At 57.6% G+C, this 23882-nt stretch overlaps 2 protein-coding genes across 3 annotated transcripts; one reads left to right on the forward strand and one right to left on the reverse strand.

Annotated features, from left to right (window-relative positions):
- The first annotated feature begins 2996 nt into the window (after positions 1–2996).
- On the forward strand, positions 2997–14522 carry RASL10B (RAS like family 10 member B). 2 transcript variants are annotated; one of them, XM_082603535.1, is made up of 4 exons: positions 2997–3198; positions 6087–6449; positions 10799–10923; positions 11394–14522. In XM_082603535.1, the coding sequence occupies exons 2-4, from the start codon at positions 6234–6236 to the stop codon at positions 11665–11667; spliced, it is 615 nt and encodes a 204-aa protein (XP_082459661.1). In that variant the 5' UTR covers positions 2997–3198; positions 6087–6233; the 3' UTR covers positions 11668–14522. The 2 variants fall into 2 exon arrangements, with proteins under 2 accessions (XP_082459661.1, XP_082459662.1); XM_082603536.1 differs by having other exon boundaries at positions 11397–14522.
- GAS2L2 (growth arrest specific 2 like 2) lies at positions 14521–22180 on the reverse strand. Its single transcript, XM_082603531.1, has 6 exons — positions 21616–22180; positions 19983–20227; positions 19031–19138; positions 17811–17907; positions 16969–17221; positions 14521–16392 (listed from the first exon to the last, which is right to left on the reverse strand). Exons 1-6 carry the CDS (start codon positions 21998–22000, stop codon positions 14838–14840), a joined length of 2643 nt encoding a protein of 880 aa, XP_082459657.1. The 5' UTR covers positions 22001–22180; the 3' UTR covers positions 14521–14837.
- Positions 22181–23882: the final 1702 nt, after the last annotated feature.

The raw sequence follows: 23882 nt of genomic DNA on the forward strand, positions 1-23882 counted from the left end.
TGGTGTGGCACTTGGGAAAGATCACACCTCCCCCGTTGTTACCCATTTCTGTCTCCTGAACACTAATCCTAGAATCCCCACCAGCCCCCAGACATGTTATTAGCAACAGGGATGTTTCTTGAACAGTTTCCGAGTTGGCTCCAAACTTGCCATCTCAGTTTCTCGTTTAGCTTTTGCCCTGCCGTTCTTGATGCCGCCAGCAAGAGGAAGACTCATTTAGGGATTGGTTAGACCCAGATGGACTTAGTTTCCGGAATTATCCTTTTGAGACAGGACTGCCCCAACACTCCGGGACTGAGAGAACTCTACTACCCGCCTTCTCCCACTGGGTAGGTACTAGAGGAGGATGTTCAAGTCTAGCCCAGCCTCTGGCTTTCCCTCCCTTGTTTCATTCACTCTCCACTTACGGTCAAAGGCCCCAGGATCTGGCTAGCCAGCTTCTGAAAGCCAGCGGGATCCTCGGCTACGATGGAGCAAGGGCGGCGGAGTGGCAGGTTCGGGTCCTCGTCCTCTCTGTCCCGCTCTGTGTCTGTGTCTGGGCTTCAGATGCTGCGGGTGGGCCCATGCATTCCATCCCCTTAAACCTCAGGCATCCTCAGCTGAACCAGAGCCACAGGCTAAGGACAGAGCCTCTCAGGTTTTTTCACCAAGGTAATCCTAATCACAGAAGAGAGTGAACAGGCTTCTAGGGGCGTACATCCTTAGACCAAAGTGACTCTCAGCAAACCAAGATGATTTAACCGAGCCTTAAATTCAGGCACATTTTGCATTTTATGTTAATGCTATGGGTTTGTTTTTTTATATAAGATATAATGCTTTAACTGACTTATCACTGCAAGCCAGTGTGAGGCCCTGTAATGAACCTGTGGCTTTGTGTTCTCCTAGTATAGCTAAGTTGAGAATTCTGAGAAGCCTGGCGCAAGGTGTGTGTGAGCATTGCATGATTTCTCGTTTCTAGTCTCCCTTGGGCTGAAATAGAACCAGAATGGCGGGCCATAGCCTGGGGGAGTAGACATAAATTCTGGGGTCCTTGGGCGGGGTAAGGATGAAAGATTTTCAAATATAGTGGGGGGATTGGTAGTGCCCTGGATGATTTAATCAAGTTAGGAGTCTCTTGGTTGACTTGGTTGACGTTGCAATTCCACAGGGCCCGTAAATCTGATGTCTCCAGAACGAAAGTGGCGCTCCAGGAGGGGGCCCCCTGTCTCCTTCTCAGCCCTGCATTTGCTTCTAGCTGTCCGGGCCCTTCTCCTCAAAGCCTTACCCAGCACCCGGGAGCCGTCTCAGCATAAATGGAAATGCTTTCCCAAGGTCACGTTCAACCTTCCCTCTGAATGGCTGTGCCTCTAAAACAGAAAAGAAAAACAAAAGGCCACACAGTGAGACTCCACGCCAGGCACTGCATTACAGACTCGACACACCACAGGCTCATTTATGCTGTGGGGACAACTGATCACCTCTTCATTTTACAAATAAGGCATAGAGTTCAGAGTGTTCAAGTAATTTGCCTTCAGTCACGTAGTAAGTGGTAGGGCCAGGACCTAAATCCAGATCTGCTTGATTCTGAACTCTGTCTGGACAGGAGAGGGACGGGGAGCGACCGGGAGGGTGCTCAGCCCACTAGTACTAGGAAGAATAGGAAGTCACAGTGCGGGATGCTGGGTCCAGGGGTAAAAGCACTTGGGAGATCTCTCCCAGCTTCCCCCCCCTCCTCCTCCCTGCACCTCTGACCAGGTTGCTGCCCTGCTTCAGAACCCTTACAGGCTGTCCCAGCCAAACAGGGCTAGATCCCAACTCCTTCCTCGGCAATCAAGGCCTTCGTGACTTCACCTCCACCAACCTCTCAGCCTCCTCTCCCTGTGCTTCCAGCCCCCCGCCCCCGCCCCCGTGCCTGTCTGTGTCCTGGACCCCCTTCTCAAACCCCTGTAATTGCTCCCAACTTCTCTCATCCGAACCCTCCTCTTCCACACCCTCCCCCACCCTGGCACCCGAAATCCACTTCTTTCAAGGCTTCTTCCTTGAAAGTTGCCTCCTCTGAAGCCTCCACTGACTCCTCTCACTAGGTGGCCTGCTCCCTCCGCCCTTCCCCACAACCTTGACTCTGCACCCATCACAGATTCACTCCACGTGGGCCCCTGGCCAAGGTCGTCAGCGGCTGCCCCGCTAGAGACTCCCAATTTTTGTCTTCCGCATTTTACACTCCAGTGAGACCGGTCACTCAGCCTCTCTCAGCCTCAACGATCTCATCTGTAAAACGGGGGAAACAGAATCTACCTCATAGTATTGTGAGCGTTAACTGTGAAGATGCAGGCAAAGCTGGGAGCACATTGCCTGGCACATACTCATTAAATGTTAGCTACCCGTGAGGAATGACACTGACCACGATTGTTTTAGAATAAATACACGGGCGATTCTGCCCTCTCCCCTGGCAAATGCTGGTATCACCCCGTCTGGAGAGGAGAGGGGAGCAGTCGTTTCCGGGGATGGAGGCCATTCATTGGCCCGGGATGAGCTTTGCTTTGCCAGCCTGCTCTTCTTTCCCTGCTGCAGTGAAGGGTGAAAGTGACCACCCTTCGCAGTCCTCCGGTGGGGTGGCCGAGAGGAGTCTGGATGCCTCTCTAGCACACGGTGCAAGGCACACAGTGGGCGCCCATCCAGTGACTGAACTGGGAAGGGTCAGAAGAGACCTAGAGAGGGAACCTGGGGTGTGTGGCGGGGGTGGGATATGGAGTGAAGCCAAAGGCTTTAGGGCCTCTCCGGTCCCTTTCTCCCAGCCCTCCAGGTTAGAGCTAAAAATACCGCAGGGAGAGTCGGGAGGGGTGAAGGTCGAGGCTCGGGATTAAAGAATTTGTCCAGGGCTTCCCAAGCGAATATGGCAGGCTCAGGGACCCAGCGGAACGCCAGTGGGGCACGCCCCCCCCGCCCCCAGCCCCCCGCCCCGCTCCCGCCTCCTCCTCCTCCCAGCGCGAGCGGGCGGCGCGCTCCGGAGGGAGAACCGGGCTGGAGGTGTCCTACCCACTCGGCGGCCAGCACCTGCCCCCCCGCGCCCGCCCTGAGCCCGCCCAGACTGCGCAGCCGGGGGCGCTCCCACCTCTCTCCCCCCGGGCCGGGGAGCCGGGGGGGCAGCACCGGAGCCCGGGGGGAGCGCGGCCCCACCGGCCGGCCGGCCCGGGCTGGGGGTAGCTAGGACGGCCCCGGGTAAGCGGCGGGAGGCTGGGCGAGCGGGCGGGCCGGGGCCGGGGTGGGTCGGTGGGGGAATGGCGGGGGCGACGGGGGCGAGGAGGGAGGTGGGGGCCGGCGGACTGGCGGGGAAGCGGCGCGGGGCGGCCACGTGAGAGCTGGTGCTGGCGGGGGTGGGGGGTGTTGCCTGCGAGGTGCTGGAGGCGGAGAGCAGGCTGGGCTCTGGCATCCCCCTCACCCAGAACTCCCACCAATCAGGTCATAGGGAGCTCAGCATCCTCCGACGCCCGCACCCACCCACTCCCACATGAATGTGATGGGGACAGACAGCGGGCAGACGTGTGACTCGGCCCACGGGACCTGCAAAGCCCCCGCCCTCAGTCTGGGGCTGGGACTCAGGCGTCCAGGTCCAGGGGAGAGGAACCAGAAGCAGGCTTTGGCCCCAGTGTATGTCCCCGGGCGCTGTCTGCAGACTCACTGCAGAGCACAGGCCTTGGGGAGGGAGGCTCAGGGGCCTGGGCCCTGCCTCTCCGGACAGCCCTCTTCCACCCCCACCCAGCTGGGGATGTTGCATTAACAAACACTTAGACCCAGGACTCCCGCCTGGGAAGCGGGAGGGGACACCAGTCACCTCTGAGTCAGGGCCTGGTGGCTTCCAGGAGGCTGTCCCCAGCCTAGGGGCCTCTCTGGCACACCCTCCCTGGCTCTAGCGCTGTGCCCCGCTTTTATTTCCCAGCTATTCCCCCAGAAAGGGTTGACTTCAGGGCAGGGAATGGGTTATGCAGGAGAATCTGCAGGTAGGCTACATCCTAGATCCCTCTTAAGTTGCCACACCCAGGGGGAGGCCGGGACACTTCTGGCATTCTTTGCCTTCTCTTCCTCCCCTAAGGTGCCCCCTCCCCACCTGCTTGTGCTGGTTATGTAATTAACCCAGCTGAGGCTCTCTGCCATGCTGACAGTGTCCAGGGATGCCTGAGAAGCCCAGGGCCCTGGAGGGATTTATGGGGAGGAGGGGCTGGTACTTCCCCCAGTTGGGAGCTCACAGAAATAGAGAAGCACTTGTTGGGAAGGGACACTGCATGGGACAGGAAGATGAGAGTCCTAGTCTTAGTTGACAGCTCAACTGGCTATGTGGTCTTCACGTCCCTAAATCTGTGGGGTTTTTTTGGTTTTGTTTTTACCTTCAATAAAATGGGGAGAATTGCATGCACACACACACACACACACACACACACACACACACACTCTACATGTACGTGAGCAACAGTGCAGTAGTGCAGAGTGACCCATCTGGGATGGCTAGGAGGTCCCATTGTGATCGTGGAAAGCCTTCGATGAGTGAAGGACCCCTGTGCATAACAATGGCCACTGTTTATTGAACACCTACTCCAGCCTCACAACATCCTATGGCCTCACAACACCCTATGACGTTCCTTGCCCGAGATCACACTTCAGGTGAGCGGCAGAGCAGAGAATCCAACGCCGGTGGATCTCACTCCAGATCCTGCCGTTGGTTTACTATGCTGTATGTGCACGTGCCCTGTGGATTGGGTCCTCTGAACCAGGACGGACTGGACTGAGGGACATTCTGCTGTGAGCTGTGCATATGTGGAAAGGGCATGCATCCACAGAGGAAACATGCATATGTGCTGGAAAGCATGGCCCCATCCAAACCCAGCAAACCCATCTGCCTTGGACCCGTTTAGCAGGCACTGGTGTCACCCTCCTGGGAATAGTCCCCAAACAGGAGGTCTCAGGCATGTACCAGCCTCCCTGGTCACCATCCTCAACAGAAAGAGAAGGCACCTGGCTAAGAGGTTTACTTGGATTATCTCAGCAGTAGAGGCTAATGATCCTTCTTTATAAGTGTGCAGAATGTGGCTCAGATCAGGCAGCTGATTTGCCTCTGACCCACAGCCAGGAAACGTCAGAGCTGGAATTTATACCCATGCTCTAAAGTCACTGAAACGGAGCAAGAAGGAGCTAACGAATCCATGTCAAGGTTCAATCCTGTAGCAGCCCTTTACCGGGCACCTGCTGCATGCCAGGTCCTCTGAGCTCAGGGGGTTGCCAGATAATCAGACCCAGCCCTTGGCCTGTGGCCTGCACCAGCTAGAATCATTAAACTTGGAAGCTGAAGTACTGCGACATTGTAGAAAGGAGTAGCCGCCTTTCCCAGCTGTGTGCCTGGGCTCATGTCTCCCTCCCTCTGGGTCTTCTCTCCAAAGTGGGAATACGTATCACCTGGGGATATTGTATCGACTAAGGATAACCACGTGGGCATGCTGACCTAGAGTAACTGCTCCACAAGTGTCACGCACCAGAGCCAAAGCCATCTGCCAGTCCAGGGATTCTCAGCAGGGGGTGCTTGGGAAGGTGGGGGGAGCGCATTTTGGGTCATCATGGTCACTAGAGGCTGCTACTGGCAAGTACCTCCAGGCAGCTGGGGATGTGAAATGCCCTGCTCCATAAAGAATTCTCTCTCCACAAAATGCCAGGACTGCCTCCACGGAGACACACTGGCCTGGTCTCACCCCGAGGACCAGGAGACCAAGGCTGCGAGGCGTTGCTGTCTTGCCCCGGGCTCAGTGGGAAGGCTGGGACTTGAAGCCAAGTCTAGTGCTTTTTCCACTCTGCGGCCTGCCCGGGTCTGGGAGTCGGACCGGCCAAAAGTCAGGTCATAATACAAGTCAAGAAACATTGATTCCCACTGATGGGATGGACGGCAGGGAGAATGGAGAAGGAAGGACGGGGAGGTTCTGGATAGATGGGACAGGGGCTCTGGGGAAGGGAAGGCATCCCAAGTGGCAGTGGTAACAGCTCCAGTGACGTTCCCCGAAGTAGAAAAGCACGGGATATGTCCAAGGAGAAGCCAGCCCCACCAAGCCCACCTCTTGTTCCCACAGTCCAGGCGGAGGCCGCGGAGGGCCCAGGGCAAGCAGGGGCGGCGATGATCGGTCCTGACGGTGGCTGAGCCCCCAGCCCCTGGAATATGCAGCCCGGGGGAGCCCCAGGCAGCGGCGAGGACGAGGTGGCGGAGCGGGGCGGGAGGCATGGTCTCCACCTACCGGGTGGCCGTGCTGGGGGCGCGAGGCGTGGGCAAGAGTGCCATCGTGCGCCAGTTCCTGTACAACGAGTTCAGCGAGGCCTGCGTGCCCACCACCGCCCGCCGCCTCTACCTGCCTGCTGTCGTCATGAACGGCCACGTGCACAACCTCCAGATCCTCGACTTCCCGCCCATCAGCGCCTTCCCTGTCAACACGCTGCAGGTAGGGGGTGGGGGTGGGGGGTGGGACAGGGTGGAGGAGAGCCTGGACCCCAACCCGCTTCTGGCTCCGGCCCTATTGCTGGCTTTGAGAACTCCGCGCTGCACCACGGGCCGCCCTACTTAGAGCCGTGCCAGGAATCCATTCATTTGTGCACTGGTTTATTCAACAAATATTTGATGAATGTCTCATGTGTACCAGGCCCTGTGGTGGGCACCGGGGTAGAATGGTGCTCAGAACAGAGCAGTTTGCTCCCAAGGAACTCATAGTCTGGTGAGAAGACAAACGCTCAACTATTACATAGTTCCATGAGTGTCGTGATTGCAGGGGATGCGGGGAACTGAGGCAGCCCTGAAGGGGCATCTATCCCACGAAGGTGTGTGAGGGTGGGGCTCACAGGAGGTGATGTCTCAGGTAGGATCTGGGCAGGTAAGGGGCAGTGGAGAGAAAGGCACAGAGCGCCGGATGCCTGTTAATATTCTGGGCAGTGCCTCCCATGGCCTCAGACCCACGTCATCTGTAGAAGGGACCACAGAAGAAAAGGCTGGGACCTGGGAAAGGTGTGTTCTCAGAGATTGGAGACCGCAATCAGATCTCTTGCCCAAGGGCCTTTTCTCTTAAGTGATGCTTTGTCCCCTGACCTCAGGACTGGCCCTCGGGGCAGCCTTTCCTGCAGGGGTTGGATTCAGATGTCCCCAGTGCCCTGGCTTACAGGGTCCAGCCTGCAGGACCGGGTCCTTCATCCTGCTCTCTACCTCTGGCTTGAGCGGGGGTCGGGTGCAGGGGGAAGCTGAGCCCTAGACATGTTGGCTCACCAAAGAAGCCCCTGACCAGAGCGCAGAGTTTCTCCAGGAAGGCTAGGCACGGTGGAGGCCCGGAGGGCAGGGGCCACCGCTTGGCCAACTAGTTGTAACTGTGCAAATACAGCAATCTCTCGGGTGGGCCTGGGGGCTGGGGAAGGGCTCAGGCTCAGCACTGTGTCAGCAAGTCTGGGCAGGAGGACCTTCGCCCAACCTCGGGGACACCTGTCTCTCCCATCCTAGGTGTGGGAGCATCAGCACCAAAGACAAAAGCCTGATCCACACACATCACGCCTTGGAAACAGTGAGGTCAGGGCAGTGGGTCCAAGGTCAGGTGTTCTATTTCTCCTCCAAAGGAGACTAACAGTAGCCTGAGTGGATGCTCAGATCCCGCTCTGGTCCTGTGCATTGAGCTGGGTTTATTTTTCACATTTTGTTGTGTGTTTAAATTGTAATTTCGATTTTGGAATCGGGAAGATACAATTTAAAAGCCCAAACTTTGTTAAAACAAACAAACAAAAAGTACACCCAAAGAAATCTCAGTCCCACCCCTGCTCTCTTTACCCCAGTTCTTGCCCCATTCTATAGCCATTCTCATTGGTTTTTTTATTCACACTTCCAGGTTTTCTTTACACAAATAAGAAAATGTATCCTTATTCCACTCCCCTTCTTGCATTAAAAAAAAAAAAAAAAAAAAAAAAAACTGTTCTGCACCTTTTGTTTGTTTGTTTGGGTTTTTTCTTTGTTTGTTTTTTTGGCTTGACATTTTAACCTGGAGGTCTTTCCATGTCAGTATCTAGAGGTGTTCTTCATTCTTTTTTCATGGCTACACTGTATTCCATTGGAAAGATGTACTATGAAGTCCCCTCTTGTTGGACAAGTGGGTTGTTTCCAAACTTTTGCTTCAAAACAGTGCCACAGTGAATAGCCTTGTAATAGTCATTTTGTACACAGGAAGGCATATCTGTGGGATCGATTTCTGGAAATGGCATTGCTAGGTCAAAGGATAAATGCAACTGGAGTTTGGAAGGTGCCAGATTCCACCCTGCCGCCCCCACCACCACCATTAAGGTGCATAGTTTGTGCTCCTGTGAGGGATGTTACATGAGCGCTTGTTTCCCTAAAGCCATCAGAGTGTATTGTCAAACTTTTGGATTTTTGACAGTCTGATAGATGAGATAGGATAATCTCAGTGTACTTTTTATTTACATCTCTGCTTATGAGTGAAGTTGAGCATCTTTTCATATGTTTGAGGGCCTTTGCCTTTCTTTTTCTGAAAACTATTAATGCCTTTGCCCATCTTTCTGTTGGATCATTGGCCTTTTTCTTCAGGATTGACCCTGAGTTTTGGACTCTCCAAGGATGTCCAAGACTTTACCCCTGAAGCACAAGAAAGGGACTTTGAGCAAAGAAATGCTGAGACAGGATCCTGCATGCCCCAAAGATCAAATAGTAGAATCCCACTGGTTACTGTCTGAAAATAAGAATACGTTCTTCCCCAATGCCAGATGAGATCCAGCCCAGGAGAGCGGCGTTTCTAGGGTCTGAGTCTCAGCTGTTGCTTCTGCAGGCTCTCTCCTATCAGAGAAGGAAGCTGAGGTTAGAGGGCATGTGCAACTCACCCAAGGAATGAGCAGCAAATGCATGGTTGGCACCCAGGTGGCTGAGGCTCCCTCAGCTCCTGTGTCCTTGGAACTGGACTCAGTTTCCATTGCTCCTTCTCTGTCTTGATACAGCCCCAAGATGGTCTTTTACCATCTGGCATGCTGCGTGGAGCTGGCTGGAAGGCAAGCTGAGCTTTCTTACTCCCTCCCTTCAACCAGGGGTGATGGGACAACCCAGCCAATCGGGAGCCTTCTTCCTCTCCCTTTTAGGAGCCCCCAGAGAGGAGCGGGTGGGAGGCAGCCTGGAGGCCCCCTTGAGGAGGTAGCATGTTGGGAGAGAGGTGGGGCTGTCCCCCTCAAAGGCTGGCAGCTGTTCCCTCCCCAGCAGAGAGCTGGAAGAATGTGGGAGCCTCTCTGCCTATTTCCCCATCCCTCCCACTTCCTGCTGATCTCCGCTCCTTGCATGGGATGGAGGAGGAATGGCATACACTCTGGGGTCCCACGCTCCCAGAGGTCCTGTGTCCAGTGGAATACAGTCTTTCCTGGCCTGAGAAACCAGTTCATGGTTTCCTATGATTTTAGATTTGTCCTCAGCATCTTCCCCCTGCACCAAAGTTAAAACTCAGCACAAAGGAAAGATGCCACATCATCTCCCTGGAGAAATCCACTGCAGCAGCTTCTAAGCCTTTGAATCGGGAAGTGCTTTTCTGGAGTCAGACTTAACTCTCCACCACTGTCGCCCAAGTCTTTCCCCTTTTAATCCTTCTCTGCAGCGTAGAACCAGCTGTAGTCCTCCATGGCTGATCCCTACCCCAATTCAGCTCATAAGCTGGCACAGGAGATATGCCTGCCTCTCCCTCCAGTCTTTTGCCGGGGCTCTAGTTCCTAGAGAAAACCCCAGTTCCCCTCGTCCTGGGAGGCCTCTGCCTCCCCAAACTCCAGGGAGGCCCTTCTCCCCACACTCTGGCTGCTTTCTGCTGCTGCCCTTGCAATTCTCATCTGCTGGCAGGTTAATTAGCTAACTCATCTCTTATGGAATCTTCTCTTTCGTGCACTCAGGCTTCCTGGGGCCTGTTCAGCTTGAGCTGCGGGCCCTTCCCAGAGAATTTGCCACAGGCATTCAGGAAGTTGCATTTCCCTGGAGCTGCCCTGGGGCCCCTGCTCTACATCAGCCCCCATTAGGCATCCAGTCTCAACCTTCTTCTCCTCAGGCCTCCTTCTTCTCAACCTTGAGGGCAGAGTGAAGCAAACAGAAGGGGCACATCAGGTAGCAATCTAAGGGCTGCGTTACCGGCAGGAATTGGGTTGATTCCAGCACGGACCAGGTGGGATTCAGGACCGCAGAGAGTTCACCAGCCTAGGTAGTGCAATTAAAGAGCCTAGGAGGAGGAGGTATGTAAAAATGAGGAAGGCTGGACTCTGGTCCTCTCAGGAGCTCACAGCAGAAGTGGGAACCTGGGAATGGAAACAGCTCTGACCAAGGTATAATTGAACTGTTCTTAGAACACAGAAGATGAAGGGAATAGTCCCCTGCTTGCAGGAAGGCTTCTTAGAGGAGGAAGAGGCATCTGAGCTGAGGCCTGGGAAGATAGAGAGGATTTCAACAGGTCCAACAACTAGCTCAGGGCTGGGCTCGTAGAGGCGCTTAATAAATGTAATCGAACAAAGGACTGGATGGATGGATTGGGGGACAAAATGGGACAAGGCAGATCTCAGCTCCAGGAGTGCACAGGACAGGCAGCGGCCCTGCCCCATCCTGGCTTGGAGGTGGGGAAGCCACACCTGAGCTCTGCCGTTGTGCCCTGAGCCTGGCCTCCTGGGGATCGGTGAGTGTGCAAAGCTTAGGGTGCAGTGGCAGGTGAGAGTGCTGTGTATGGCAGGAGGTGGCTGGGGGCAAGGGGAGCCCTTATGGCTGCTCTGACCTTGGTGCTGGCTGGGGGTCTTGCAGGAGTGGGCAGACGCCTGCTGCAGGGGACTCCGGAGCGTCCATGCCTACATCCTGGTCTACGACATCTGCTGCTTTGACAGCTTTGAGTACGTCAAGACCATCCGCCAGCAGATCCTAGAGACGAGGTGAGGGGCCAGGATACACTCCACTGCCACCTCAGTGGATGCCCCTATGCTGGCCACTTCCTGTGAAAAGGGTGCACTGGGAGGGAAACAGATCACGTGCCTCTGGTTCCCACACATACTCAAACACACTCACGACATTTTGCCGTCCCCGTTTCTGTTAACTCATTTTGGGACCCTTGCCATGGGGTGGCTAGTCTAGTGCAGTAGTTAAGAGCAGAGGCTAGGGGAAGGAGACTTCCAGGGCGCCTCAGCCGCATGACTTTAAGCCAGGCTCAGGTTCCTCATCTGTACAATGGGGTGAACATTGACACCCACCTTTTGGATCAGTTGCGCCAGTTAGCGCTGCGCCTGGAACAGATGGATGGTAGTAGCAGTACTGACCAGGCACAGCCCGCCCTTCTTGAAGTCCGGGGCGGGGGGGGAGGTTGTGAGACTAGACTGGGGGGTTCTGAGAGTCCCACCTCGCCCAGCAGGGTGATCGGCACCTCAGAGACGCCCATCATCATCGTGGGCAACAAGAGGGACCTGCAGCGCGGACGCGTGATCCCGCGCTGGAACGTGTCACACCTGGTGCGCAAGACCTGGAAGTGCGGCTACGTGGAGTGCTCGGCCAAGTACAACTGGCACATCCTGCTGCTCTTCAGCGAGCTGCTCAAGAGCGTCGGCTGCGCCCGCTGCAAACACGTGCACGCCGCCCTGCGCTTCCAGGGCGCGCTGCGCCGCAACCGCTGCGCCATCATGTGACGCCGCGCCCCACGGGCCGCAGCCCCGGCAAGCCCGGGCGGGGAGGGGCAGGAAGAGGACTCCTGGACCGCCCCCCGCAGCCACGCCCTCCCCGGGAGAGGCGGGGGGCGAGAGGGGGCTTCCCCTTAGCTGCTCCGTCCTCCCCCCCCTCCCGCGTCTGTCTTCCTGGGACGGCCGCCTTTAGTGCTGAAGTTCGTGCAGAGCCCGGCCGGGCCCCTAGGAGCGCCGCCGCCCCTGGGGGTTGGGGGTGAGCGCGTGACACGGAGGGCGGGGGTGGAGAGGTGCTGCCTTGGCCGGGCCCGCACCCGTCTCCTCCAGAGAGTGTGTCTGTCATTGCTCCGCGTCGTCTTTTCCCGTGTCTGTCTGTCTGTCCAAGCGTCAGTTGGTCCTCAGCTGTCTTACCCACCCTCGCCACCTCCAGCTTCGTTCACAGGGCTCTCATTTCATCCAGCCCCTTGTCGCAGGTCCCGGCAGCACCTCTTCGTGAGGCCAGCCTTCTGACCGTCAGCACCACCGGCACGGGGCGGGGCGATGCGGGTGGCCCAGGGACCACAACCGGGGTCCGAGGGTTGAGGTCCTGGATCAGTCAGGGGGAGAAGGCAGAGCACCCCCGCTTCCAGGGAGACCTCCCCGCCCAACAGCCCCAATAGACGCAACAAGCTACCTTCCAGCCTTAACTAGATGGTCCGTCCCTGCCGGGTGCCCCTCACCCACTTCCTGACCCTAAAGTCAAATCACCCCCCTGGGTTCAACGTTTTTTTCTTGACCGAGTGCGGAGAGGGAATGCCCCCAAATGACAGATTTATTTCCATGATGCCAGCTTCCAGCCCTCTGTCGACACCCTTCTGGGTTGAGTGGTCTGCCAGACTGGAGGATGTTTGGGGGGGAGGGGGGGTGTCTGGTGGTGGGCGGGGTGTGGAGGGAGGCCGTCAGGTCGTGCCAGCGAAGACTCTGTGTGTCTCCCCATCTGACCCCAAGCTGACTGCCCCAGACCTTGCCCGCCTTGAATCTCAGATTTACCCTGATTGATCTGGGGAAGGGCAGAGCCGGGAAAAGGATTATGGGAACCCCTATGCTTGGGGGAGATATACCGGCATCCCCACCCCTAGATGGAGGCCCTCAGGGTCTGATGCCCCCTCGTCCCAACGCCAGTTGGCCCCATGCCTTGACTCACCCCGCCCCATTTTCTCCGGCTCCCTGGCCAGTTTCTACCTCTTGTCACCGGAGCTGATCACTGTCAGTTTTGTACCGATTTAGAAATAACAAAAGTAATGAAGATACTAGGAGTGACCTGCGGGATTACTGGGGTGTTTGGAGGGCGGGAGAAATGGTGCGAGTCCCCGGCCGCCTAGCCAAGTTCTCCCTGAGGCTGAGCCCTCAGCCCTGCTCTGGTGGGAGGATAGCGAGGTCCCATGTTAGAATAGAGACGGAGAGAACAGCCTAGCTTCGATGTAGCCAAGCTGTGGCGTGTAGACCAGAAAACCAGGTAGCTCAGGGTGGTGATGGAGAGGAGTCTGGGGGAGGCGTCATGGGTGGCGAACTTCTCATCCAGATCCAGCGTGAGAGGGAAGCTTCGATTCTCTCTTCTTCCCCAGGTGATTCCCACTCCACCCACTGCGGGTAACGCAGCCCGACAGTGACCGCCCTGGCCTTGGGCAGTCCAGTATTTTGGGGTTCTGGTCCCTGCTGTGCTGCATGACTTTGGGCAAGTGACCTGCCCTCTCTGAGCCTCCCTCTGAAGCAGAGGACGTGGCTCCCCTCCCCCCCACACCTTGCAGTGGCTGGGAGGGTAAGGAAGAGGGGCTGCCCCCCTTTATCCCCTGCATCCCTGCCCCCTGACTCACCAGGCGGATGGGGTGAGTGGTGACAGTATCTCACCTGCCCCATCACTGTCACCCCCAGCTCTGAGGCACCTGAGGGGAGGGTGAAGGACCCAGGCCTCTGGCTGCCCCCTGCGGGAGCCGTTGGAATGTATCGCCTGGCTGGCCCCCTTCACCCACCCTCCCACCCCGGCTTCACCCCGGATCTTTGATTTTGGTTCCTCCTGCCCCCATTCTGAGTGTCTGTCCTGCCCCCTGCCCTCCCTCCCCCAGGGTTTCCCACCACAGGGTCTGGAAGTGTGTGTGACGCCCACTGCGCTGTGATCAGAAGTCAAATTAAAAATCAGGGAGTGTTTTCCCTCGTTTCTGTACCAAGGTGTTGGCTCAGTTCCTGCCGTGGGAAGGAAGGGACTCCCTACAGGGTTTCTGGCTGCTGAGCTCTGGAGGGACAGACAGTCTGGGTGATGAGGTGGCCTGAGTCCTAAAGCCCAGGCCCACCAGGAGAATGAAGGGAAAGGGAGAGAGCTGGGGACTCATCTCCCCTCCGCCTACCCCGCCAAGTGGTCAAAACCATTCAGAGGAGAAGCATAACATCTCCCTCTGCCGCTTTCTTGGGAAGACTTTCAGAAGTGGACTCAATCCCAGCTTCTGCCTTTGTGTCTTCCTCCCACTCACGGCCGAGGCTCCGCAGCCCCCCGGCCCACACCTGTCATAACTCCAGGGGTGTCGATGTGTTAAGGAATGCCCTCAGCCATCCCTCTTGACTCGGTGATCTCAGTTCCCAACCCCCAGAGCAAAGTTTTGAAGTCCTGCAGGAGCCTGTGTGGGGTGACCTTGTCCCTGTCCGTGATGCTGATGCCGCAGCCTCTTCCAGGAGAGAAGAGCTGTCTGGCAAGGTTGGCTGGGGCTGCAGAGGGGAAACGTCTCTCACCCCGGCTCCCTCCCCCTCTTCCCCTCCAGCGGGAAAATGCTGCTACACCGTCCTGCACCGTGGTGGAGCGAAGGACTCAGGAGCTGGGGGCTCGGGGACAGACCCGCTCATGTTTAATAACTTGTAAGAGCTGTGGAAATGGGCATGGCCGGAGGACAGAGCGCAGGAATGTGGGGGGCTGTTCTGGGAGACGGTAGCCCTGCCACCCTGGAATTGGACTGGGACTCATGGGTTGCCCTCCTGCTCAACCGACCAGATGGAGTCTCTGTTTGTCTTCTAAACTCTCCTGGCCAAGGCCCTGTATTGAGGTGAGGGACCTTCCTTTCTGTTCCTGCAGTTGGGAGTGCAACGAATACACGGGCATCTTTTCACTTCCCTCCTCCCCTATACCCACAGGCTCGGGGAGGAGAAGCGCCTTCTCACACCCAAGACTCCTCCTCAGGTGAGACGGGGGCTTGATCAAGCTGCTGAGGCCCCTGGCCCTCCAAAGGCTGGGAGCTGCTCGCCAGTGGTGCAGCTGGCCCTTTCCTCTCCTTTCCTTCCTCCTCCTCCCCCGCCGAGGCTCCATCCCCCGGGGCTGCCTTCCCTCCGTTGCTGCCCAGCACTGCTCTCACCAGCCTGCCCCTGGTGGGTGCCTTGGCTGGACCCAGGTGGAGGTAGGTCAACGGCTTGGGGATTCGTGAAGGCTGCTTCTCAGGCCTGTGGTCTCTCCGGGGCCGAATCCTGGGCCTGAGCTTCAGCTTGTAGATGGATGGGACTCTCCGGGGCTTCCGGAGTGTTCTCTTGCCCTTGCCTGGACATGCCTTGGCTTTATCAGAACTGGGGGCGGAGGGCGCAGGTGTGGAGGACTCTGGGGTGGCAGACACAGCAGGGGCTGAGCAGTCCTGCCCACCTTGAGCTGGGACCTTCATTGTCCCGGCACCCTTGGCACTTGGGCTTGCTTTTGTCCTCAGCCCACTCTCTTCGGCTCCCAGTTTCCCTTCTGGGCTTCCTGGGCCTGCACTTACAGCCGGCTTAGGGCAGCCTGTAGGGGCTGCCTTCCAGGCTCCCAGGTCCACCTTAAGGAGGGGTGGGGGGCCCCGAGCCAGTTCTTGGATGACTCTGTCATAAGGACCCCCAGGCTCAAGCCACCGCCCACCCAGACTGGGCACGTAGACTCCACTGCGAGGAACGACTCCAGACCCTGCGCCCTGGGGGCAGACATCCGCCACCGCTAGCAGCTTCATGTTGGCCAAAAGCTGCTCCCCAAGGCTGTGGCAGATGGCTTGCTCCTTGATCCCACCCCAGGGCAGCGGAGCGCACCTCCCCTCCCGGTGCTGTGGGCCCAGGTCCCAGGGCTCCCCGGCCCCTGCTGTCACCTGGACGTCCAGCTTCTGGTCCTCTTGCCTCTCTTCCACAGAGCAGTTCCCGTGTCTGGACCCAGACAGGTCCCCGGTGACGGCCCTTAATGGAATGGGCCCTCTCCCCACTTCTGCCCCGGGACCTCCACTTGCAGTCCCTGGAAAGCTTCTTCCCGGAGTCGGGGGGCAAGCTGGGAGCAACCGGACCAGGATCTTGGTGGGTCCTTTAACGGGGGATGGAGAATGGACAGGTGCCGTCTCCCTAAGCTGGGAGGAAGCACCCTCGGCCTCACCCCGGGGTGGTGGCCTGGGGCCCACAGGCTTGGCTGGGCTGGAGGAACAAGGCAGGGGAGATGGTCCTCCTGCTGGTGTCCCTGTGGTAGTGGCCTCAGGGGCTTGGAGTCCCTGGGGGATGGGGGTCCTGGCACGAGTTCCCCAGCTGTCTGTCTCCTCATGGACCCAAGATGTGGGAGTCCTTCTCCTGGGGAGTTCAGGGGGGTATCTGTCCTCCCTCTTCCCTGAGGAGGTGCACGGTGTGTCTCGGCCCCTGGGAGTAGGTGAGGATTGGGGGCTGGGTGGGCTGTCCCCAGCTGGCAGCTGCCTCCAAGACGGGGCGAGTGACTTCTCCTGGCACCTGAAAGGGAGAATCATAGGTCATCGGCAGGGTTATCTGATCCAGTCCCCTGGCTCCCAGTCCCCTGGCTCTGCGAAGGGATGGCCTTTCCCCAGCCAGAACTCCCAGGGGGTCAGACTTCATGATGAATGAAGCAGATGCTCCCTCTCCCCCGTGCCTGCCAGAGACTCTTCCTTACAGCAGATACTGTTTAAGTCCATCCTCCCCCATTCCTTGTGTAGCAGATAGAAAGCAGCCTGGTCTGGACCCCAGGCTGCTTCAGATCCCACAACTACAGGTCAACAGTCTTGGGTGGGGAGGGGCTTAGTTTCTGCTGTACCATGAAATGGCAGAGGGACCTTGGGTAAGTCTGTTTCCTTTATGGGCCTCAGCCTCCTCATCTGTGAAATGGGAGGGTGTATGAAGTAACTAGATGATCCTAAAGGTACTGGGTGCTTTTTTGGTTCTGAACACCTGAGGTCTTGCTGGGATAGGGGCACTGCTGGGAGACCTGCTCCCCTTATCTTGGGGTGGGGTGGCCTCTGAGAATGTAGACTCCAAAGCAGGAAGAGGCCCTGCCCTGTCCCTCGCCAGTACCTCGGGAATGGTGCTGTCCCTCTGAGGATCCCTGCCCCTGCTCTCCGTTCACGGTGGGGTGCAGGGGAGGAGGCGACAGGGGGCCTCAGCTTTCGACCTGAAGCGGTATATGTCTTCCAGTCCACGGAGGGCAGGGGGCTCTGGGAGCGGCTGATGGTCATTGTAGGCTGGGGCTGTGAGGGCCCATCGTCCACGCTCACTTCATGCTGCACCGGTGGGACAGGGGGCTTCAGGAAGCTGCCCGTCTTGTGTGCTACCAACAGAGCCCCCCAGAGACAGGAGAGGAGGAGAGGGTTAAACCCCAGCTGATGGGGTCCGCCGTTCCCTCCCCCAGCTGTCCCACACCCTGAATCCCGCATTAGAGACAGTGGGACCTACTGTGACAGTGACAAGCACCAGAATTTCCTCATGGGAGGGGTTTAGGGGATGGAATCTGGTCAGAGGGCCTGGCTGGGGGACTTGTTTAAAGCTGCAAGTCCACATCTTTTACTTAGATTGCATGCTTATTTGGGGTAGCTCGAGGTGCTGATGGAGATTACGGGAAGACTAAAGACCCTTCCAAGTCATGCTTGGTGCCTCCATCGGAGCCAGACCTAAGCCCTGCCCACATGCACTCATGACCAAATGCTGATTCTCTGTGTGTTTGGCGCGCCACCTTGTGGCTCAGATTGGTACTGCACCGTGGCTGGCCCGCTTTCCGCCTAGAGCTGAGAGGCCACCCACACCTGTTCCTTCCTCCATCCCCTGCACACCTCTTGCCCCTGGAGATCAGGCCTACCTCCCGCGTCTGCTTCCGGCCTCCCGACCTGGAGTCATAGGGAAGGGACTCTCAGGGGACTTACAGAGGGATGTGCACCGGCAGGGGTCATGTTTGTCCAGATAGTGGCCGAGTGTGTCCCAGCCGCCCCCCACACGCACCATCACGTGGTTCCGGAGGATCTGCAGGGGGCAAGGGTGAGGTGGAGGGCAGGGTGAGGGAATCCCCTCTCCATGGACCAGCCTGCAGGCCTTCAGCCCTTGCTCCCATCCACGTACACATGCACACATGTGTAGTTGGGAGCGTGCCTATATTGCAGCCTGAGTCCCCTCCAGGACTGGCATCAGATAGCACATGTTGTCAAGGGTGGAGGCCAAGCTGACAAACAGCAAGTTGCCCCACGGCGAGACAAGGGATCTCCCAAGCACTGTGTAGTCTACCTCCCGACTCCCTCCTCTCCCTTCACTGGGAAGCGGTTGACACCTGGGCACGTTTGTATCAGAAATGGGGGCGCTGGCTTTGCTCTCGTGGTGTGTGTGTTAAAGGACCCGCAGGAATCCTGGCCCGACTCCACTCCAGGTCATGTAGCCTCTCCAGGCTTCCACTTCCTTAGTGGAAACGGGGCGCCACAATCCATCCCCACCTGCTTCGCAGAGCTCTTGGCTCAGGCTCTGGGTGAGGGCCCAGGGAGCGGGCTCTGCCCCCAGGTGTGGCCCGGCCCAAGGAGAAGAAGGCTCAGCTGTGCCCCTGAGCTGCTGGCCAAACCCCCAGGTGCAGACTGTTTCTGGCCAGGTGGCCAGGCATGGGGCAGGGTGGAGGGGGTGGGGAGTGGGGAGTAGTGGGAGGCACAGTTCAGACTTGTACTGCCACTCAGAAGGCACCAAGCTGGGTATGTGAGCCGCGGACCGCGGGGTTGATGTGGCTGGGCCCTGCAGGGAACACAAACTGGGCGGGGGGGGACGGGGTCTCAGGCCCCTTGCTGTGACCAAGCCTGTGGGTGGAAAAGTGGGAGCACGCTTCATCCTCACTTCTGACTGGGGAGACCCCCTTCTGAACTAAGGTGGAGGCAGATGGGGGTTGGGTTCTGGTTCTGGCTGCCCTCATGGGAGGAGGGGACATGCTTGCCAACTTTGTCAGGAATCTTCTGGAATTCTCCAAGGGAGAGAAGGAAAGCCCCAAGCCCTGATAACTGGGGATGAATGGTGATTTCCTGTCCTTGCCTTCAGGCCTGGGCAAAGTCCCACGGAAGGAAACCTGATTCTGCCGACCCCAGAGAGGGCCTTCCACCCCCGACCTGGGACTTACCCGGATGAAGATGAGGGTGTTGGAGTCTCCCACGCGGTACTTCCCCTCGGACACCTTGACCATGGAGAACTGAACCGGGCACGTGCAGCGGCTCACCAGGCTCTGAACCTGCGGGCAGTGGGCAATGGGTTCAGCCCTCCCCTCTGCCCAGGTAGCCAAGCTCCCCCTGCACGCTGGGTCAAGCCCAACGGGCGGCCTGCCTGCCCCCCAGCCCCAAGGCTTTTGCTGAGTCAGGGCTGGGGGCTGAGAAGCAAGTAGAGAAGACTTTTAATGGCTCAACGAGAACAAGACCTTGAGTGGTCACCTACAGCCCAGCACCCTCGTGAGTCAGCTGACAGAGGCCGCGGAATGTGATGGTTAAGGTGGACCTTGGAACCTGACAGGTTTGGGTGGGAATCCTGCCTCCACCGCACTATAGGCCCTGGGCAAGGTAAGAAACCTCCCTGAGCTCGATTCCTTGGTGGTAGAAATGATTCCTAGTCACAGAGCTAACTCCCAGGATAGGACCCTCTGTGCCAGACACCGGCTGAGCGCTTCACGTGCGCTGGCTCATCTTAACAGCCACCGCGGTCGTGGAAGGTAGGCACGGTTACATCCCCACAGTACAGATAAGGGAGCTGAGGCACAGAGAGGGCAAGTAATTTGCCCAAAGTCACACGGCTGCAAAGCAGTGGAACTAAGACTTAAACCAAGCAGTCAGAAAAGGTTCTGCGTTCTTAACAACCGTCCCACGGGGTTTAAACGAGAGAGGCGTAGGGTGCTGGATTCATAAAGAAAACGATGAGCGTCGAGGCTCCAAGTGGACACGACTTACTAACAACCACGCGGTGAGAGAGCGTCGAGGAGGGGACTGGGGCTGAAGAAGGGGGTGGCTCAGAGGGGCCGGATTCGGAGGGGGAGAGGGAGGCGGGGCGAAGGAAGGCGGGGCCGAGGGCGTGCCCGGAGCCCTCACCAATTGGTCCAGGTTGCGGAAGTGGCAGGGCGGGCGCGTGGGGGGCTCGGGCGGCGGCGGGAGGTCGGGCGGGGGCAGGGCCAGCTCCAGCCTCAGTTCCTGGTCGATCTCCTCCTCCAGCCGCACCAGGGTGGGCGCCGCGACGCCGAAGCGCCGAGCCCGGCGGCCCAGCTCCAGCAGGCACAGCACCACGTTCTTCACGTTCTTGCGCAGCACCAGGTCGTCCGTCTCGAACATCAGCACCTCTGGCCGGGGCGGGAGAGGGGAGAGGAGGGTAGGCAGCCTGAGATCCCTGCTGATCTGCCCGGAGCAAGCAAGCGGAGCAGGTGGGAGAGGCCTGGGGCCATCCTGGACCAGGGCGCGGACGCAGGCATGGGGGATGGGGGTTTGCATCTCAGGTTCTGGGCGGCAAGCCAGCCCCTAGGAGGGTCTGGACAGAATTGCTCAGGTACTGAGTGCAAGACGAGGTGGCTGCCTTATGGGGGGGGGAGAGAGGGGACACAGCCAAGCAAAGGAGCCTAACTCCACCTGCCCTTCTCCCCGCTCTGTTTGCCAGGATGGGTCCAGGAGCAAGAAGCAGTCTGTTCTGCTTCCCATCCGCGCCTCTCACCTCCAGTAACCACCAGGCACCCCAGACTCAACTCCCAGCCCACACATAACCAGGCTGGGGTGAGTACAGGCTCTGGAGCCTGACTGCCAGCTTTGGAATCCTGACGCTCCCACCCGCCGGATGTATGACCTTGGGCTAGTCCCAGCTTCAGTCTCCTCTTCTGTAAAACGGGAAAGTAGTCTGTTTCATGGGGTTGTTGTAGGGATAGTTATGTGTTTGCAGGCAATGTCTGGCATGTGGTAAGTGCCCGATAAAACACTGGCCTTTATCAACCCTCCAGTCCTGCTCTATTTTGTTGCCACCGGCAGGTAGGCCAGGCCTGACCCCTCCCTCTGCCACACCCCCACTGCCTTTGGTCTGAAGGATGGTGCGGCATCCAGCTTCATCCCCCCTGCTGGGTCCACGGCCAAGGAGCTGAGGGAGCCTGATATCAGTCCTAGAGTCTTGGAAGCCCCAAACACGACTGGCGCCTCCCTAACATCCACTTGCCTCGTCCCCTGTCGCCCCCCCACTGTAGCCCAAACACACTCCTTCTTTGTGCCCCCCTGCCTAGAACTCCCTGTCCCCCAAATTTCCTTTTATTCTCTAAGACTCAGCTCAAATCTCCATCCACTATATGGTCTTTCCAGGCCCATCAAGTGGCTGTTTCCGCCTCTGTCTCCCAGCACAGATGCCTCTACTTGAGCTTCTACCACGTTGGGCTGTAATTTATGCATCTTCTCAGCTGTCTCTCTTCCTGGGCCACGAACTTCTTGGCACTGGTTCTCAGCCCTCTCAGCGCTCGGTGCCCAGCACGACACTCTACCCAAAGGAGATAGGTGCTCGAATCATCCAATCAACACATTTATTTATTGGGGATTTCCTATGAGATTGGGAGACTGAGGCATGAAAAGGAATGAGCTGGCCCAAGGCAAATCTGGAAAGAGGACCATGGCTCCTGACCCCTGATGCAGCCTGAGCCTCAGAGAAGAGATTGACGCCTGACAAGATAAGGGTCTGGGGAGGGGGGCCCAGGGTGCTTACCTTGGATACCCATCTCCTTGCGGCACCATTGGATGAAATTGGAGATGTTGTCCCGGGCCTGGAAGGTGCCTGGCTGGGCGGCCCCATTGCAGGAAACCCCGGCCCGGGGCAGGGGAATCTTTTGGGCTCGGGCAGGTGCCTCAGCCAGGAAGGCCAGGGCGGCCTCAGTGACGGTGTTGGCATGCTGGCACAGCACCAGGCCCGTCTCCAGTGCCTGCAGGAAGTTGGCTGCGTCAATGTCCAGCCCGTAGAGTTCCCGAAGCCACTCGGCCAGGTCCTCCTTCATGGCTTCCAGGTACTGCTCACTGGACTTAAAGGGCCGGATGCTGCACATTGGAGGCCTCGGGGTCCCAGGCCTCCTCCTGCCAGTCCCAGGCTGGGACATGGCTGGACCACCAGCCGGGGGAGGGGCGGGTGCCTCCTCTCTCCCACAGCTGTGTCTTCACTCCTACCACCTGCTGGGTCTTGGCTGGTTCTCCCTGACTCAGGGGTTCCCCTTGCCCTCTGAGAGCCCAGGACGGCTCTGCTACTTGCCGCTGGCTTCAGCCACTGTCCCTGCCGCCACTGGGCTGGGCCAGGCCCGCCCCCACCCCCCCCCACTCCTCAGTCCCTTCCAGAACTTTCCTACTTGGTAGCCCTGCAGTGGCCTCGCACCCCAGCTGCCCAGTCCTCTCAGAGGTCGCCACCTCCCAGGACAGATGGAGGTGAGGACGCTCCTTTCTCCCCCCAGGGCTGGACAGGCTGTGCTAGCTGCATCCCACCCGCCACCGGCCGGCCTGGAGTCTGGCTGTCGGCCTCTCCACTCTGCTTTCCTCTCCTTGGAGACAGTGACTGCTACAAACACTCCTCGTTAACCCTTCCTGGCATTGCCTGCCCTGGAGCCTGGGGAGCAGAGGAAGGCTGGGGCTGGCTTCTCTCACTTGGTTGACACTGGTGGGGGCTTTTGGGAAATGAGGGAGAGAAGCAGGGCCAGGGGATGCCATGCCCCTTGGTGTTTAGTGAGCACCGTAGGATAGGGATGAAATAGATGCAGCGATAGAGTCCATACACATGAGTTTGGCCTTGGACCCTTTCCTGAAGCCCTCTGTGACCTTCATATACTGCCTAGCCTCTCTGTGCCTTAGTTGCCTCAATTATAAAATGGGAATAATAATATCTACCTCTCCAGGGTGTTGTGAAGAATAGAGGAATCGTGACTGTGGAAAGTATCAGACTAGTAAGACTGGGGGGGGGGTCCCAGCTCTCACTGATTCTCCCAGCAGCCTTGTTTGTGCACCATGCTCCCTACTTTCTCTGGAGAACCCCTCCCACTCTACCCACGTGATTCCTCCAGAGTGGGCTGCCAATCATAATACCTCACCCCATGGCCACAGCAATGCATTCATTCAACAAATATTTCCTGAGTACCTACTGTGTGCCACGCACTATTATAGCCCTGAGGGTGTAGCTATAAATGAAGTCCCTGACCTCATGGAGGCTGCTTATATGTTGGTGGGTGTTGGATGACAGATAACAAACTTACAAGTCTATAGTAAGTCAGATGGTGATAAATACCAGGGAGAAAACCAAAGGACTAAAGGAGAAGCTGGGAGGTATTTTCTATAAGGTGGTCAGGAAAGGCCTCACTGATATGGTGATGACTGAGCAGGGACCTAAGAGAAGTGAGGAAGCATATCTTTGGGAAGGGTACTCGGGCAGAGGGAACAGCCAGTGCAAAAGCTCCAGGCAGGGGAATTTCCCAGAGGTCCAGTGGTTAGGACTCAGCGCTTTCACTGCCGTGGCCTGGGTTCAATCCCTGGTTGGGGAACTAAAATCTCGCAAGCCATGTGGCTCAGCCAAAAAAATAAAAAAACTCTAGGCAGGGGGATGGTTAGCATATCCCAGGAATAGCAATGACAGGTAGACTCTGAGGAAGAGAGGAAATAGGGTCTCAGATTATGCAGGGCTTTTCTTTACCTTTTGGAAGGTAATTTTCTTTCACTTTCTTTCATTCTGTCTTTCTCTCTCTGCCTCTCTCTCTCCTGCCCTCCCTCCCTTCCTTCCTCCCTTCCTTCCTTCCTCCCTCCCTTCCTTCCACTGCATTGGGTCTTAGTTGCAGCATGTGGGATCTTCATTGTGGCATGAGAACTCTTAGTTGCAGCATTCATGTGGGATCTAGTTCTCTGACCAGAGATAGAACCCGGGACCCCTGCGTTGGGAGCGCAGAGTCTTAACCACTGGACCACCAGGGAAGTCCCTCAATTACCTTTTAAAGGCATCAAGATGAT

The sequence above is a fragment of the Mesoplodon mirus genome, assembly GCF_964341445.2.
Source record: "Mesoplodon mirus genome assembly, chromosome: 18".
Classification (NCBI taxonomy): Eukaryota; Metazoa; Chordata; class Mammalia; order Artiodactyla; family Ziphiidae; genus Mesoplodon; species Mesoplodon mirus.

Bases quoted from the DNA above. Each gene is read 5' to 3' on its own strand.
- RASL10B (XM_082603535.1), top strand. From the start codon at position 6,234: ATGGTCTCCACCTACCGGGTGGCCGTGCTGGGGGCGCGAGGCGTGGGC. The intron at 6,450-10,798 runs GTAGGGGGTGGG...GGGGTCTTGCAG, and splicing joins TCCCTGTCAACACGCTGCAG to GAGTGGGCAGACGCCTGCTG. The intron at 10,924-11,393 runs GTGAGGGGCCAG...CACCTCGCCCAG, and splicing joins CAGCAGATCCTAGAGACGAG to CAGGGTGATCGGCACCTCAG.
- GAS2L2 (XM_082603531.1), bottom strand. From the start codon at position 22,000: ATGTCCCAGCCTGGGACTGGCAGGAGGAGGCCTGGGACCCCGAGGCCT. The intron at 19,139-19,982 runs GTGAGGGCTCCG...CACTGCCCGCAG, and splicing joins TCCGCAACCTGGACCAATTG to GTTCAGAGCCTGGTGAGCCG. The intron at 16,393-16,968 runs GTACTGGCGAGG...TCTCCCTTTCAG, and splicing joins GGGACAGCACCATTCCCGAG to GTGCCAGGAGAAGTCACTCG.